The sequence below is a fragment of the Pelecanus crispus genome, chromosome 1 (assembly GCF_030463565.1).
Source record: "Pelecanus crispus isolate bPelCri1 chromosome 1, bPelCri1.pri, whole genome shotgun sequence".
NCBI lineage: Eukaryota > Metazoa > Chordata > Aves > Pelecaniformes > Pelecanidae > Pelecanus > Pelecanus crispus.
In genome coordinates, this window is record NC_134643.1 from 47,194,657 (window position 1) to 47,211,468 (window position 16,812).

Sequence of the window (16,812 nt, forward strand, 5' to 3'; positions counted from 1 at the left end):
TGTACTCCTGGTTTCTATAGCATAGTACAGATAAAGCTGACATGGTCCTCTAGAGAAACGGTATATATGTGATTTTTACACCATGTATTATTGGCAGTAAAGCGTGACACTTTCCAGTTGAGAAGCCTTGTTTTAAAATGTTCTTCTGTTTGTTCACTTGTTTATTGAGTAATGAACACATGACAGTCTTGTACAGTTATGTATTGGTGACATGGAATGATGACAGAGCTGTATTTTTAGGTAGTTAGCATCCAGCAGATTCGCCTGTTTAGTTGTCTTCAATTACTTGTGTCTGCCTTTACAGACAATACGGAAGTGGGCCTTGTGGGGCAGGTGGAGCTTCTGCTGATTGCCTGCCTGCCCTCCAAGCTGCTCCCAGCTTCTCCTGCCCTGTGTCAGGGCTGTACAGCTTCCCACTACCAGCCCAGCTGCTGCTAAGCCTCGCATTGTTTAAGGCTTCCTCTCAAGTGTGCCAAACTTCCCGCCTCAATGATATGAATGGCTGTGGATTCCTTCCAGCCCAGCAGCATTCCTGGCCTCCTGAAAATGCCTCCTTTCTTTTCTCCTGGTGAAGGTGTGAGGAATAAGAAATCTTCCCAGGATCCAGTTCTTCCTCTCTTCCTGCTCTGTTGCTTCTTAAAGACTGAACAAATTGTTATAGGGCATGCAGGACTTCTAGGGACTAAAAAGGGTACTGTGGCTTCCCAGTGAGAAGATAGACATGACTGATGTGAACTGTGTTTCCAGATGGCATACTTTTAATAGTTTGACTTCAGACAGATACAGGGGTGGGAGGCTTAGGCATGGATCGTCTCCACTAGGAGAAGAGATAGTGGAACACCCTGAGAGAAAAGAGGACGGCACTCTCTGATCTCAGAAATATGAGAGCGCACTTTCTTGGTTACAGTAAATAGGGTAGACTTACCCTGTTGACAGGCAATAAAAGAGTGACGCTGAGATCTGATATCAGAATAGCTGTGACATTTTTCAGCCTGCCTAGCAGAAGGCTGACCTAGCCTAAAGGTTGTGCAGAATGGAGAAATTCAAGGCATTTAATATTCACTGAATGCAAGCTGCCCTTTATTTCACGTAGAAAGGCTCTTCAGTGCTTACACAGAAATAGCAACACTTCTCCATGGAAAGAGTTTATCCATGCATGAATTTTCTCTGCCCGTCCTGAGCTGGGAAGCTTTTTAAATCCAATTTGGGCCTCCAGCTCAATTTTCTTTTGTTGTTGTTGTTGCTTCACCCCTTCCAGGTCCTTATACTTCTTGTCTGGTGTTAAGTGCAAGGCAGAGATGTTACCTCTGTCTAGCTATTTGGCAAAAACTGTGTTTATTCTTTTGACCAAAAAGTTATCTTTCTGTATTTGCAATTATACTTGTTCATGGTCCTCCTAAATATTTTAGACACATTTAGGTTTTTTGTCGTGAACAATTGTCAGCTTCAAGACAGGCTTGTGTACAGGCTGTTGTTCTGAATCTTAGAGTATTCCTGCTCCAACAGAGATCAGTGCCTCCCACCTTAAAAAAACCAACAGACAAAACAAGCAAAAAACCCCATATAGCATTTCCCATCCCTATGGTCTCCATCAGGGGACAAAGAAAGAACACAAGCTGTTGGAATGGGGCTATTTACCTGTAATGCTGAAGCACAATATCAGGATGAGTTGTATAATTCGAAAACCAATTTACTCAGCTGTGGAAAACATTGAATTTCCTTTGGGAAATACATGAGAATATTTTATAGCCTTACCTCAGAAAACTCTACGTGTGTTTTCTCATGCATTGTAGCAGCTCTGTGAAAGCAAAGATTGAACATGCTTTTGGGTGATTATGGAATACTTAAATCTGGTTCTCGATATTGTGATCCATCCTCGTGTAAGATGCATGGGGAAAGCTGGAAATCATGTCATTACAGTTCTCAGCTTCAGTTTTGTGAGAGTTGGATTGTGGGGAGTTAATTTATCCCGTTTTCTTCTGATTATGCAAGCAGTTAAATATGCAAATATCCAAGATCGATTGGCTCACTCAATGTAATTTGTGAGCTTTGGAATTGAATTAAAACTCCTTTAAGTTGCTGTTTATTTCCCATATAGAATAAATTGTTGTACACTGATGTCCTAATCAATACATAAGTACTTTGTCTGTGCAAGTTCTAAATGGCTGAAATGAAAATACATTCGTGTTTCTTCTGCTTACATAGAGATTGCATTGCAGTAACACCATTGACTTGTTTAGAGTTGCTTCTGTTTCTCCTGCACGTGAGAGGTAAATTAGGTTCTGTAGTTCCTGAGTTCTTCAAGTGAAATTATGCAAACAGCTATGAACTCCTCTTAATGTAAAGTTTTTAAACAGTAAACTGCATACCCAGAAACTTGTTGTTGTGGTAATTGGGAGTGCTTTTCATTTCATTTTAGCTATGAAAATGTTTACAGATTTCCCATAAATATTAATCTTTCTACAGTCTAATTATTGGCGTAATGTATTTTCTGAGTCATTCATCTCCGTGAACTGTAAAATGTATAGACATGCTTTTCTTTAACAGGGGGGAAAAGTTTTGGAAATAAGCAACTATATACTAACTCCTCCTTTCTAATTTAATTAACCTTTAGATCTTCATTAAATCATCAATTACTCTTACCAAGAACTGTTGAAATGGTAACTTTATGCTTAACATGTAATTTGATAGAAAGAAACTCTCTATATTAACTCTCAAGTATTAAGGTATAGGTTATGTTTTCTCTCCAGGCACCTACGTAGATACAGAACACTGTTCTTATCCCATCAGATGCCTGTAATTCTCAATGGATAGGTCATAAATTCTCCAAAGAGAAGAAATTCTCATAGCAAATAATACTTGAGCTATCTTATTGTCAAGACCTTCATTCAGAAATTTTGTAGGACTGCACCTTAGTTAACTTGAATGGAAATCTTAGTGTCCTCACATTTCTTTTTCCATTTCTTATATTTATGTTCATTATGCAAATCTGAAGTCTTTATCTGGTATATAGATAGGTTCAGTCCACTATCAAAATTATTTGAAGAAAAAAGGATGTGACATCAAATAGGCCTGTCTCTTGGGGTGCAGATTTGTTTCATCTAGCGCTTTTCATCCACATCTTAGTAGACACATAACTTTTCTTTTTCTATGGCTACTTTTCAGTATGAAATAACCATGCAACAGTTGTGCTTGTACTCAACTATGACATTCATTTACTGAATAATTAAAAAAATAGGTTTGCAAAGCTAATTAATAGGAAGCCACAGCCTAGATTTGTACTATTGATTTGAATAAAAGGAATCATCATGCTTTGAGATGATGGAAGGTAGTAGTTTGTAAAGATACAGTCTCTTTGCTGAAATTGTGGAAGTGAAGATGATGTATCCTGGATAGACCTATGTACTTGATTGTGATTGACAGTCTGATAGTAATATGGCAGGGGGTACTATGCTGCCTGCATCAGTTCCTGGAGAGAGCAAGATTGGCTTTGCCTTGTAAATGTAGCCCTCAGTGTCAATCAAAAATAAAGTGCCGTGAAATATAGGACTCACAGCAGTAGATTAGCATTTCAGAAATTAAACCATCTGTTTGAACTCAATTAAAAGAGACTCCAGCAAGGTTTTTCCTAATAGCGTATTCTAGTGCTGATTCTGGAAACAATGCAATGAATTTATTATGCAATTAGAACTGATAAGGAAGTGTTTTTAATGCTCATTGAATAAACCCAGCAACAGTACATTCTCAGCTGGATCTTTTGCAATAAATAACTTCATAATTTTTTTCCAAATCTATAGTTCTGATGTATTTCTCATTCTAGGAATGATTTTTTAGTTGTGGGTTGGCATCCTATCAGATTTTTTTCTCCACAATTTCTGGAGAACTTATGTTTCTGTTTCACAAGATCGGTTTTGATGCAACTGGTATTCTCCCCCACCCTCCCTCACCTATGGGTGTATCTAGGTGATTGTATAGAGGAAAAATGCCCTACAATAAGGCTGGGTTTGGTCTGAGATCTGCCTGAGAAGAACTGTATGTTTGCAGACTGCTAGGAAGGGGATGGCTGGCAGGTGTCTGGCTGAAGTTATTTTCTTGGAATTTATCTTTAAGAGCAACTCCAGTACCAGTTTGAATGTATTTTTCCCTGGGAAAGTTACAGTCTAGAGATCAGATGTCTGCGAATGAGAAGATGCATTGAGAAGGGGATGGATAGCTTTTCATCTGCCCCAAAGAACAGTCCCTTTTTGTTGAGGCATTCTGAACCACTGTATATTGGTCAGCTCTGCATATTGCATTTACATGATTCTATTTACCACAGTTAGTTTTACTGGAGAGCAAATACACATGCAGGTGTACCTACCCTTCTGAAACATGTTGTCCATATAATGAACAGCTCTATTGCTAAGCTGAGGCAGTTTTACTAATTCTTCAGGTGCTCCAGTAAAGATTGTTTTCCTGTAACAGTAAGTAACTTTAATCTGACATTATGGTTTGTAACAGTGCCAGTTGCCTCAGCATCTGGCTGCCTCAAAATCACTGAAAACAATTACAGCGTGAAAGAAAATAGAAATCTTTTCCAATGTAACAACAACAGTAAAAACGAAAATCCACAATAAAACCCTAAATTGAATTCCATATGAAGGTTTGCTGTATGTCACTTAGATTCTGTGGGGTAATTGATATATTTATGGTGGAGTTATTTGGTGGAGTTTTATTGTAACTCAATAGTTCTACTTCATTTCTTCACATTCTAACTAGATTTCAATACACTTAAAATTATCAGGCTTATTTTTTATCATTTTAGAAAGATCAATATATGATCCTTCATCAATTCTGTCTGAAAAATTCTGTTCCGATAGCTGCATTGATGGAGTTTTTTGCTGATGAGTTCACAAATTGTATGTTCTACCTGTAATAGAGGAGGAAAATGCTTTCTGAACAGAGATTATAGAAATTGCACAGGGGGCAAACCTTTTGATTTGGGAGAAAAAATGAGCTTTAACAAAAAGACTGCTGGTAGGTAGGACCCAAAGTTAATTTCTGTAGGATCGTGTGGTGTTCATATAGAATGGGTGATATGCGTAGGGAAAATAGATATTGAGAACGCAACTTAACCTGAGCTATTGACTGCAGAACTGCATAGCGATTCTAGTCGCCCTGGATTATAGTTTGCTGCAGTCGAGGAAGGCTTTTTCTGGGGCAGTTTGGAGCAAGCATCTGGTTTCACTGAGTAATTTTTGACCTTGAATTTTGGAAGCAGGAACCGAACTTTGATTTCTTGGTGCTAGTCCTGCAAATACTAGTTGTCCTCTTGTGCCTTCAGAAATAATTAATTAAACCTTTTTAAAAAGGAAAATATTATTCACAGTGTTGCTTCCTGTGTCCATTTCTTAAAAACATAGTTTGAAGAATACAGAAAGCTTCTGTTCAATAAATAGCAGTTACTGGCATATGCAGTATCAAGTGCAACCTTTCAGAGTAGGATGTGTAGATCTGCCACTGAACACATCTTGCTGTTATTGATATTAATTACTCACAAAGCATTGTAAACATGTGTGTCACTCATCAGATGTGGTAAATAAGGCTGCCCAAGCAGAAAGTAGTTTTATTTTTTTACAAGTCACAACCTTGTAAAAGCCTAGTGAATAATTAGTGCCCAGTGGTCTTACTATTAGTGATCAAAAGACCAAAGTTTAGAAACTACAGCCTTAAAATCTTTAAGCTACAAGAATCAAAATTAAATCCTTGCGCTTACCCTGGAAGTTAATAATTTTAATATGTACTGTAGATTTAATTGCTAAATACTACATAGGGAACATCTGCAGGTTACTGGCTGCCAAAAAGTAAGGCATGCATTCTTATGAATTACACAGAGCAGTGTAATTCAGCATTTTGCAAAGGACCAATAGTATCTGCCTCTTTTCTCAGCTGATCTCATAATCCTGTGGGTAAAACCAAAGTCAATACAGTGTGGCCATAACCTTTTTGCACTATGCAACAGGCATGGAAGTGATAGGAGCCAGATGAAAAAGGACAAAGGGGAAGAAAAAAAAAGATTGATATACAAATACTTCAAGGTTTTCCATGCAGAAATTTCAGAAAAGAAAATATTTATGAACAAGATTTTTTCAAGCATTTTCAGTTGTGTCTACTGTCTAATGAAAATGTAGTTCCTTGAACAATATATCATCTCAAGAGTTTTGTTATTTATTTACAATGTTATGGAGTTAGTTTTTATTTGCAAAATTGCCTTGGTAACATTTCCACATGCTGAAGTTGCATTTTTGGACCAATTTGAAAATACCTTCGGACACTATTGATAAACCATGTTGTTATGGAAATCGTATCACTTCATGTGATAGACATCGATTGTACTTACCTGCCAATGACATTATTACCAATAGAGGAATAATGATTGATTCTGCTGCCTAGGGAAAGTTAGCCAAAAGAAAGTGTGGCTATGGAGGAGTGGAATGAAGGCTAAAATTCATCCTAAAACATCCTACAACACCTAATAATCTCCTAGTCCTTTCTTTTTTTTGCTGTCTCTGTAGTGCTCTAATATCACACTGTTTCTGTGGGCTGTCTTAATAGTGATTGTGCATGATATAAGCCTTGAATAAATTAGCAAGATTCTTTGTGCTCAGAGCAAGTATGTCAAGTTGCATAGTGGTTTACACAATGTGCCTGAAAGCTATGCCTTGCAACTGCAAATACCTAAATAGTTTTGGAAAACATACAGCAATATCAGTATTAATCTAGTTCTCAAGCATTGAATTCCGCTGACTACACTTGTCAGCCAAAAGTGCAAAGCCTCATTTGACACTTAACATTCATCTGAGCAACTTGAGTCAAAGCACTGGAAATCTTGTGATTTTGAGATTTCCTTAATTAGAACTTAGCTAACTTTTCAAGTCCAGAAATGAAAACTTTTTCCTTTTGAAATGTCAGCAGTTGGCTATTCTACTCAAAAATGGAAGCTCTAATGCAGTGCATCATATGCCTGTGACTAGCATCTTGAAAAATTATACAACCTTCTCTGGGTACTGATGTATTTGATCAGTATCTGGGCAAAAATAGACTGAAGATGCATTCATTCTCAGCAGTCATTTTTATTTTCCAATGACATTTTATTTGAAAAAAACGGACATTTTAATGCTAGTATAATTGTGATCATCATCTCCAATGATCTGTAGATTAGAGTTTTCTGTGAAGATTAGCCAGTTTTGATTGTGTTAATATGGGCAGCTATTCTAATCAGCCTTGCATGTGTGCTGCTGGGTGAAGTGGAGTATATTAAATTTTCTTTTAACACTTTACATCTCTTAATTAAATGTGGGGTTTATCTTTAGGCAGTAACACCAAGCCATTTGTTTTTCTGGTTTCCAAGGTTTAGAAAGAAAGTGCATGCAAAAATACATTTACTAACAGATTCAATTTCATTTAAAAAACCCCTTATTTTTCTTAATAGGACAAAATTCTGTTACTGAAAGATTTTGAGCAGTTTCTATTTGTCACTGGGATGACAAATGGCGTTTCTGTTCAGCAGGTTTCTCACTTGCTGGGAGTACAGACTTCCTAAATAGCTGCAGCATACTTGTATTAGATAAGGTAAAGAAGTTGTTAAATATTTTATACTATAATGATAGCTATGTATTAAAATTATCAAATTGCAGACATCAGAGCACAGTTGGATTTCTATAAACAAAAATTAAGTCATTTGAAGATTTTTTTAATGAAATCCTAAAGTGCTAGGAAAATTGGATAAGATTATCATATCCCATACTGATGACAACATTTGAGCTGGAAAGCTAGGAAGTTTAATTAGAAACACTTTGAGGCCTGGAAAATGTTTATTTTTTTAATATAACCATAATATTAAATACTCATAACGTATGTTCCTGTTTAGCTTTTATTATGGTAATAGAAGTATGTTATCTAAAAATGTCCATCACGGTTTCCGTATAAACTGAGAGTGATTACTAGGAGGTTTTTTAAGCATAAATCAAAGCAATTGATGCATGGCCATTGGGGAGAAAATCTAGATACACAGAAATTACAAATGTAAGTACATTTTTGTGGGACTTTTTCAGCTGTTGTTATGATCTGCAGCCTTTACCAGTTGTAACACATGCTTTTGTTATCTTCCTGATATATAAAACTGTATACTCTGAATTTATATAAAGGCCAATGGTAGATAGCTTTTCAGCGGCAAGATGTAGCATATATCTACATATGCTTGTTTGGTTTTGGATAGGTATGTTTTTAAAACTCTGAGCAGTCTGAAGGTTAAGATGAAAAAGATGTTGAGTAAAAAAATTCTCCACTGGCTGGAGAACATTGATGCTAAAATGTCCCCTATTGATGTGATAATTTGAGAAACAAAGTAGACTGCTTGATGCTTCCTTTCCATGCCAAGTCTAGAACTCTTCCCTGACTCACAGCTGTGGGTTTCCTTAATGATGCTGATGTCTAAATCTACAAGCAGACTGAATAATTTCACGGTATGGTTGTGGATGAAAACTCCCACATCTGCCACTCATAAATATAAAAAAAAGGTAAAAAATGCCTCCTTCACTTTTTAATTTCTGGTTTAAAATGTACATATCCTGTAGTTTGCAATTTTAGGCAGAATAGTCTCCTGTGTTTGAAAGCATACAAGATTAGATTCATACAAACAGTTTCCATGTATATTCTCCCTTCACCAGCTTGAAGTGTCATCTGCTTTGAATGTCTGGATGAGAATGCCCAAATGTAAAATAATTAAAAGTTTAAAAAAAAAACCCATACATGACCTAACATTTATGCAGTATCATCAGTTGTTAAGGTGACCAGGTATTAACTCATGCTGTTCTTCTGCCTTACTAACTTGATATATTATCCTAACATGAGACTAGTATGTAGACAGTATTCAGCGGAAACTATCTATTTTTCCTACCTACTTTATTTTATGTGTGTTTTCTTTTTGGATGTACTTCTTTTTTCTGGAGGGTGTTCATTTTCCCTGGAGGTAAATAATTTGTGACTTTGGTGAACAAAATATGAATACAGCACTAAATGAAGTCTCTTTCTGTTTAATGACATATTAGTAAATAATAACTAAGGTTGTTCTCTATCAGCATTATCAACGTAATACTCTTAGAGATGATGACTAAATCCAAGAATCCACTCCCCTCTAGAGCCTAGGCTTGTTGTTAGTTAGATTTATACAGCTATGTATGTTAGTCAGTCTTAAGGTAATTAGATTGGGACACAGGCTCCCTTTGCAGCAGAGACATTTAGGTCCATTTCTGACTAATACAACCATGGAAACTGTGCTCTTCACAATGTTTATTCAAACTAGTACTTGCAGGGAGAATGCTTTTCTCTCCGTTTCCCCTCTTCACTATTTAAGCTGAAAGCTGTTGTCAACACAAGAGCATACTTACAGAAAATGTTCATGAGCAGAATTGCAATTTAAATAATGTACTTAACTGTCGTAGAGGAAAAGTTGCAGAGTATTCTTCCATTTTAAGAGTTTGCAAAGATGCTGATTTTTTTTTTTATTTTCCAGAAGAACTGAATGCTTTGCTGTCTGGGCTGATGACACAGGAAATCCCTCTCAGCTCTGAATTTTATGCTTTTTTATTCTCTCTGATCCATAATATTTTGCAATACATCCTGTCATGTTGTTCCAGAATGCTTTTTGCACCAAGTTATCTGTTCCTAGACAATTTACTCTTGTCATCTTAGCCAACTTACTGGAGATCAGTGTCTTAGCTATGATTCATGTGCTGTTTGGACAAAAATACCAGACATAACATATGCAAACTGCAGTTCTTAAGAAGCCTTATACCATAGAGAACCAGGTAGAAGCATGAGTATCTGGAAGGTATAACTGTCACTTGGCTTACCTGGCAACACTAGGTGGCTTCTATAAAAAGGTCTACTTCCATGTGTCACTGCTGAATTTACAGTGTTGGCAATATATTGCCTTGGAGAGTAAGAACCAGTTGGCAGCAACCATCTCACTGCATGTCCCTCCCCTGCCTCTCCTTCTACCTTCTCTGCCCACCGCCATGCTTTAAAGTGGTATGCTTACCTGTTGGGGCAACTTGTAGGTCATGGTTTTACTCAAAAGTTGTGAGGTCTGTCAAAAGCAAGTGCCACCTCTGAAATGATTCTGTTGTCCACAGTTATCTTCAGCAATAAAAAAGGAGCTGTTGACATTTTGATTGCTTCAGAAAATACTATGCTGTGCTACAACAATAACACCAGTAATAAAAGTTCAAGTGAAAACTTTTGCCATCACTGTAAGAGGATAAAAAAGGCATGACAGCACATTATCCCATGGTCACTGATAAGATGAAACAGTCCACCAAGCTTTGCTCTCACGCTTAGTGAGCCATTCTACAGCTAATACTCTGCTGCTTCACTACTCAGTCATTGTACCTCCTATGTATCTTCAGTTATCGAAGAGAAGTATCTGAATTCTTCACCCATATTTGACTAGAAGTGCTGGGATGAAATATTCGCATGTGAATGACATTTTGTGTCCTTCTTTAAGGATGGATTTTGCTCAACAGGAACCCTTAAAAGAACAAGTGTCCTTAATTGCACTGTTTTAAAACAAAACACTTAGCCTTTGTGTTTCTGATGGGTTGGCCATGCTGATTACAGTATTCATTAAACAGTCCTGGGGTTGTTTTGAAACATCTACAAGATCACACACTGCAGTAATTCATTAAGAGCAAGACAAATATTGGCAATATCTTTTCAGTGACCTTTTAAAATGGCTAAGTGATAAGTAGCTTGCACTTGTGATTCTTCTGGAGTAAAAATTAGCATGATTTTTCTCATAAGTACCCCAGCAGCAACAAAGTGCACTTTCATCTCAGAATCTACTGCCCTGCCCTCTGTGGTGTTGAGCAGAGAAGATCATCTGTAAGCAGAGCTTCGGAGAAAACAATTTCAGATTTCATTGCTTGTGTTTGGGCTGTTGTTTGTTCATACTTGTCTGCCATGCAAGAGGTGTTTTTGAGATAGGTTAAGTGTTTGTGTATTTGTTTCTCTCTCTATAACTTCTTAGGCATATATAGGAGTGAACTTGTCTTCTGTTTGGGACTGTTCTTCTGATATGGCATTTGCTATATGTGGAGCCAGAGATGATGAACAAGGAATCAGTTCATCTTCTGTGTCATTAAGATTCATTCCCATTCCCTGTCCCCATCCCTGGAAGTGTTCAAAAAATGGGTAGACGTGGCATTTTGGGACATGGTTTAGTCTACCCTTAATTGGTTTAGTGTGAACTTGGTAATGTTAGGTTAATGGTTGGACTGGATGATCTTAAAGGTCTTTTCCAACCTAAACGATTCTATGATTCTGTGATTCTATGATTCTGTTTCTGTGTCCAATACTGTACTTGGTTACATTAGTATAATCCCAAAATACTACTCAGAATTATTTTGAATTATTTGGAGATTCCATAGTTCTCTAATTTTAGGGAGGGCTTTAATTTACGTTAACATTTTTGCATGCCCCAAGGCTCTCCTTTTATTTTCATAGTATAGATAAGTTTGAAAGAATTGTCATCAATGTAAACCAAAAACACCTCAGGCAACTAAATGCATGCCTTTTGCTATTTTGTTATTCATTAACTACTCTGTTATTCCTCTCCCGTCCTCCCCATGAGCACCTCCCTCACCCCCCCCCCGCCAAAAACCACTAAGGAAACAAGCACACCACGATAAAAATGCTAATAAAGGGAATAATTCCCAATAGACCATAAAAGACAGCATTTATAACCCCGGTAGAAATGCCAGTCAGCTTTTTTTGATGTAAAGCATGTGTCTCCAAAAGGAAATGAAGGCAGGCCTGTTTCTCCTTTCAAGTCTCTGAAGTAGTAGGTGGTGTCATTTGTTATACAGTGCTACAAGTCCCATGTTATTGCACTGGTAGCTGCCGACTGCCTTTGTTAACGTACTGAAAAGTTTTATCAGCTGTCTTTAATAAAAGACAATATATGTGAAGAAAAACTATAGCAAATGTCTCTTGCTCTCTTGTCCTCAGACCATCATTTATAGCTGTCAGAGAGTGATGGCACTGATGTATAATCTTGCAGTCACCCAAAATTCTTGCGACTGTTACAATAAACCATCCATATTGGGGTGGCTGATACCCTAGAAAGTTAGGGAGCAGTCTTTCTGAAATCCTGTGCACTTCCTCATTTGAAACATGGAGGAGTTGGAAAGAACATTCAGCACTACCTGAAATGAGTTATCAGTTCTCATTTGCCATGGATACATTTGTTCAGAGCTTTAATGGCCTAAAATTTGTTGGGTCTCCAGGAAATCAGGAATCGTGTAGAAGTTGGAAAATTTCAAGTTCAGTTAAAAGGAATGCAGTTTGTTCTTTTTTGAGATGTTTTTGTTGCTTGCTGTAGTGAAATGACATATCAAATTAAAGACATGATGGCAGAAGAGTTTTCTTAGCTAGGCATATAGTCTTATATGTATGACGTTCTTTAGAGTACTTGATTAGTACCATACACATTCCATATTTTCAAGGGGGTGTGAAGGAAATGGAGAGGAATTCTGGAAACCATATGAGACAACTGTGTTACTTCCCACACAATAAGTTTGTGGATGCTATAGAATTAGCCCTGAGAACATTTTAACGTGTGTCTTACTTAATACGAGTTTTTCTAGGTTTAAGGTTTTTTAGTCCTTATCCATTGTAAGCTTTGTCTAGATGCAAACATAGGCACTTAGTTATTTTTCAAGTGAGAAGACAGTTTTGTGTCAGTAACTGTGCTCTTGAAAAAAGCTGTTTGATTAATAAACTGTAATTAGCCAAATAAGGAGCACAATTAGTGGGAATGGACCGTCCTACTCATGATTTGAGAAAATTCTCTCAAAGAATCCTAAGTCTAAAAATAAATGAATAAATAAAACGTGGATATTTAGACAGCCATCCGTATACAGTGGAGCTGTTTTCCGATCGTTCTTCATTTGCATCACTTCAATTAGCACCCAGAACATCTGTAATTAAGAAGTGTATTATTCTATTATAGAATAGTATGCAAGACTGGCACTGCAAAGGTGGAGCTATGATAATGCGGCTGCCAATATGTGTTGTCCACAGCAAAGATTACATTTCAGGGGCTTAGTTTTCCTTCTCTGTACAAAATATGACTGAACAGGAAATTTTGCAGAGTATTTAACTGGGAAAATTTTATAAAATCCAGCTGTGGGGTTTTTTTGTTTTGATTTTTAGTAGAACCAAGTAACTGACTTAGGGGTGGTGGAAATAATCTGTCAGGGTAAAGCAAGGCAAATTAAATCTAAAAATAACATCTTCAGATTCCACTGCATTAGCATTATGATGTTTACAATAGGAGGGGGCTGAACTAATTTTATTTTGCTTAATTCTGAAACTCTGAAAGCCAGTTGTTCTGAAAATTTGATGTGTCACAGTTCTTTGAGTTTTTGTGGTGCATATGTTAATAGGTGAAAAGAAGCAGGAAAAAAAGCTGGAAAAATATGAAGTATTTGTAGAATATAAAAGTAAAGAATTTTCTGAACAACATTTCCACCACAAAATTTAGGTTTTGGACACAAGAACTATTGGGTTTTGGGTTGGTGGGTTTTTTTTTTTTTTTTTTTTTTGAAGCTTGTTTCAGAAGGATAAGAGTAATAAGTTTAACTGGCTAGTTAGTGGAGAGGTTTGGAACATAGGTAAGTCTTCCTCATCCTAATAACTTCCTATTGCCACATCAGTCTGGGAGACCAACTGTAGTGCCTATTTTATTGGCCTTCTACCTACCATATTTTCAAGAAGTTATTGTCACTGAAGGGCTTCTAAAGCTTCCCAACACCCCCACCCAGTAGTCTGAAGCTGAGTTTCCATGTGGCTTCACATTTTGAGCATTGTGTTTTCATCAGAACACTGGTGAGTGGTGTCTTGAAACACTTATCCTCTGAGGCAAAACTATGTGACTTTGAAAGTGAGTGTTCCTGAAGCTCACTGGAAATGATAGTGACCTGAGGGGGAGAACCGTAGTGAACTTTGTATAGTATTTTTACCCCTTTTTCTTTGAAGTGCAAGGTACTGGTTTGGCAAATGCCTTTACCGTGTTCTCACTAGCATGTGAACACCTTAGGTATTTGCAGAAAGGTAGGTTAGACTGTTCTCTTCAGCTTCATAGATCCGCTTCTCTGCCCTTGTAATATTTGTTAAGTCCAGTAACCAGGCATGTTTAATTATCATGAACAACCTAATATTTTATAATATCTAAAGATGAAAAAATAAAGACAAAAACCATTTTGTCTTAGCTAAAGATGGAAAAATTGTTAGTAACGTAAGAACCTTTTTAATGGATTTGTTACGAAGTTTTCACATCTTTGTTAATAAAGTAGCATGTGTTTCCACCATTGTTAATTTTATTCAGTCATTCATTAAGAAATAATTGCCACAGTCTGAATCTAAATGGATATCCTAGGACCCCTGAACATCCTTAGAATCTGAGAACAGATTGTATTTTCTACTAGTTATAATTAAGACAAAGAGAAAAAAGGGATGAGTTCCAATGTGTTAACTATTCCCAACGATTATAAACTCTTTATTGGCAATGGGTTGAATTAAAATTAAATTCCTGTCTTTAATCCACTCTTGGATTACTTTAATTTTCTCTTGGAAACTGTACTATGCCGACATTACCACATGTAAAGCTTTATGAGTTCTGTGTTTTCTCATTAAAGGGAGAAGTCTATGTCTGTAGACAACAGAGCTTGCCCTGTTTAAAGCACAAAGTATACAGCAGCTGTTCAGAAACCTTTTCTTGTTATCTCTATTTGCTTAAATTGCTAAATTGCTTCCATGAACAGTCTGCAAACATAAGGGAATAATTTGTTTAAGTGAAAGAAGATTGTCTGAAGAGAAAAACTGAAAATATTCCTAATATTTCTCTTTCCCTTTTTTTTTGTACCAGTATCCAGCTGCCCTAATGAATCTTGGAGCCATTCTCCATCTGAATGGTAAACTGAAAGAGGCTGAAGAAAACTACCTCCTTGCTCTTCAACTTAAACCTGATGATGTCATCACTCAGTCTAATCTTCGCAAATTGTGGAATATCATGGAGAAACAAGGTTTGAAGACATCCAAAACATAATGATGAAAACTCTGAACTTTTTTTCTTAAATTGATTAAAACCACGAACTAGAACTTCCACACAGTTGTCCGATCAGAGAACTCACTGGACTTGACTGCAAGGATCAGAGGTCTTAGTTGCTGCTGGGGGAAGCTGTTTGCTTTTTTGGCGTAAGTTTTTTTGCTAGGTAAATAGAAGAAGGGAGACTTTGAGATATTCATGAAGGACTTGTTACCCCACAAAAATATTTAGAACCATTAGAACCATAGCACTTGGGAGAAGGTGTTTTGGCATATTTGATAAATCATTGCAAATCCCATATTGCTCGCTTTTGGGTGGCTACTTGAAATGTATACTGTTGTAGAAATACTAAGGGAAAATTGTACAGTATACACTAAGCCATATGGGAGTAGAAGTGGTAACAGTAGGTTAAAGTATTTTGCTGATACTGTAACTCATTAAAATGTATACTAAATCCAGTGTGTTTGCAGTTTGTCTTAATGCTGCTGTATCTCACTTTAGGACCATTTGCTTACCAATTTCACAGCTTATTTGGCCATTTTTTTTTCAAACCTGTCACTTGTGATTTGATGACAGCATTCATAATTGTTTACTGAGAATATGCATATTATTTCAGCTTGTTAAGTTTTAATGCAGTTTTCTTGAGATACACAGTCCAATGGCTGTGGGCTAGACAATGAGCAAGGAACTGCCCATATTCTACATCAGATGTGTATGTAGAGTGGTAAGAAAAAAAAAAAAATCCAGAGATATGATTTAGCAATACCAGCAAGACTGATGTTTGCCCTGGTATCAAATGAGAGTGGTCAGACTGTCATCTTAAGAAAAAAACCATTGGTATTCTAGAACAATGTGGTTTACTCTCTTCACGTTGCTGTCAGATAAGACTGGACTCTGAATACAGTATTTTTGCAATAACTCAGCCAAGTGAGATTTGAAAATATTAGTGCTTGGATATGCTACAAAGGAGACTTCATGAGCAACTCAGAGAAAAGGGAATGTTATACATTGGTGAGGCTAGCAAATAACTGAAGGGACTGGATTAGATCATGCTTAAAACAGTGTAGATTAAGAGAAATCTGTAAAGGTGGTTGCCAGTTACTTTTCACAGTGGTGGTGTTTTAAAAAAATATTACCTATTCAGATTCTAACCAAATATTAGCATTCTGTTTGTATACAGACATGTGTGCTAGCAGCAGAGCTGTCAAATATCTATGCCTTTGGTGAGGTTCAGTTTATTTCTGTTTCACAATGATTTGGCCTAGTTACTGTTTTAGTCTTCAGTTTTTAAATGTAAAAATAATTTATTTTAAATTGCAGTGTATTGAAGCTTTAGTCATTTTTTTCCAGGCCATTTGTTAACTGCTTTCTTTCTTTGAATAAGTATTATTGCTTGTAAGAAAATTCACTATTTCATTTAATGACCTGTTGGTATCTGCTTCAGTGTTCTTTTCATAATGGTAGATATAATGTTAAAGTGGTAGAGCACCTTGAACTGAAGCTTCTTCAGGTTCTTCTGTTAAAAACTCTTTATTACTGAGAAAGGGTTTGGGTTTGGTTTGGGTTTTTTTTTGCTTTTTAACTGTTGAGCACCATTCCAACAAAACTGTAGAGAAGAATACTTTGCTGTATTTATTTATTTATTACTTGACAGCAACGTTACC

General features: G+C 36.6%; 1 protein-coding gene across 1 annotated transcript in view; it reads left to right on the forward strand.

Moving 5' to 3' along the window:
• Positions 1-15,148, forward strand: part of TMTC2 (transmembrane O-mannosyltransferase targeting cadherins 2) — a 259,966-nt gene extending 244,818 nt beyond the window's left edge. The window contains exon 12 of the mRNA XM_075725112.1: positions 14,969-15,148. Within this exon, the coding sequence (XP_075581227.1) occupies positions 14,969-15,148 (180 nt within the window). The remainder of the gene's footprint in view (positions 1-14,968) is intronic.
• The last annotated feature ends 1,664 nt before the right edge of the window (positions 15,149-16,812 follow it).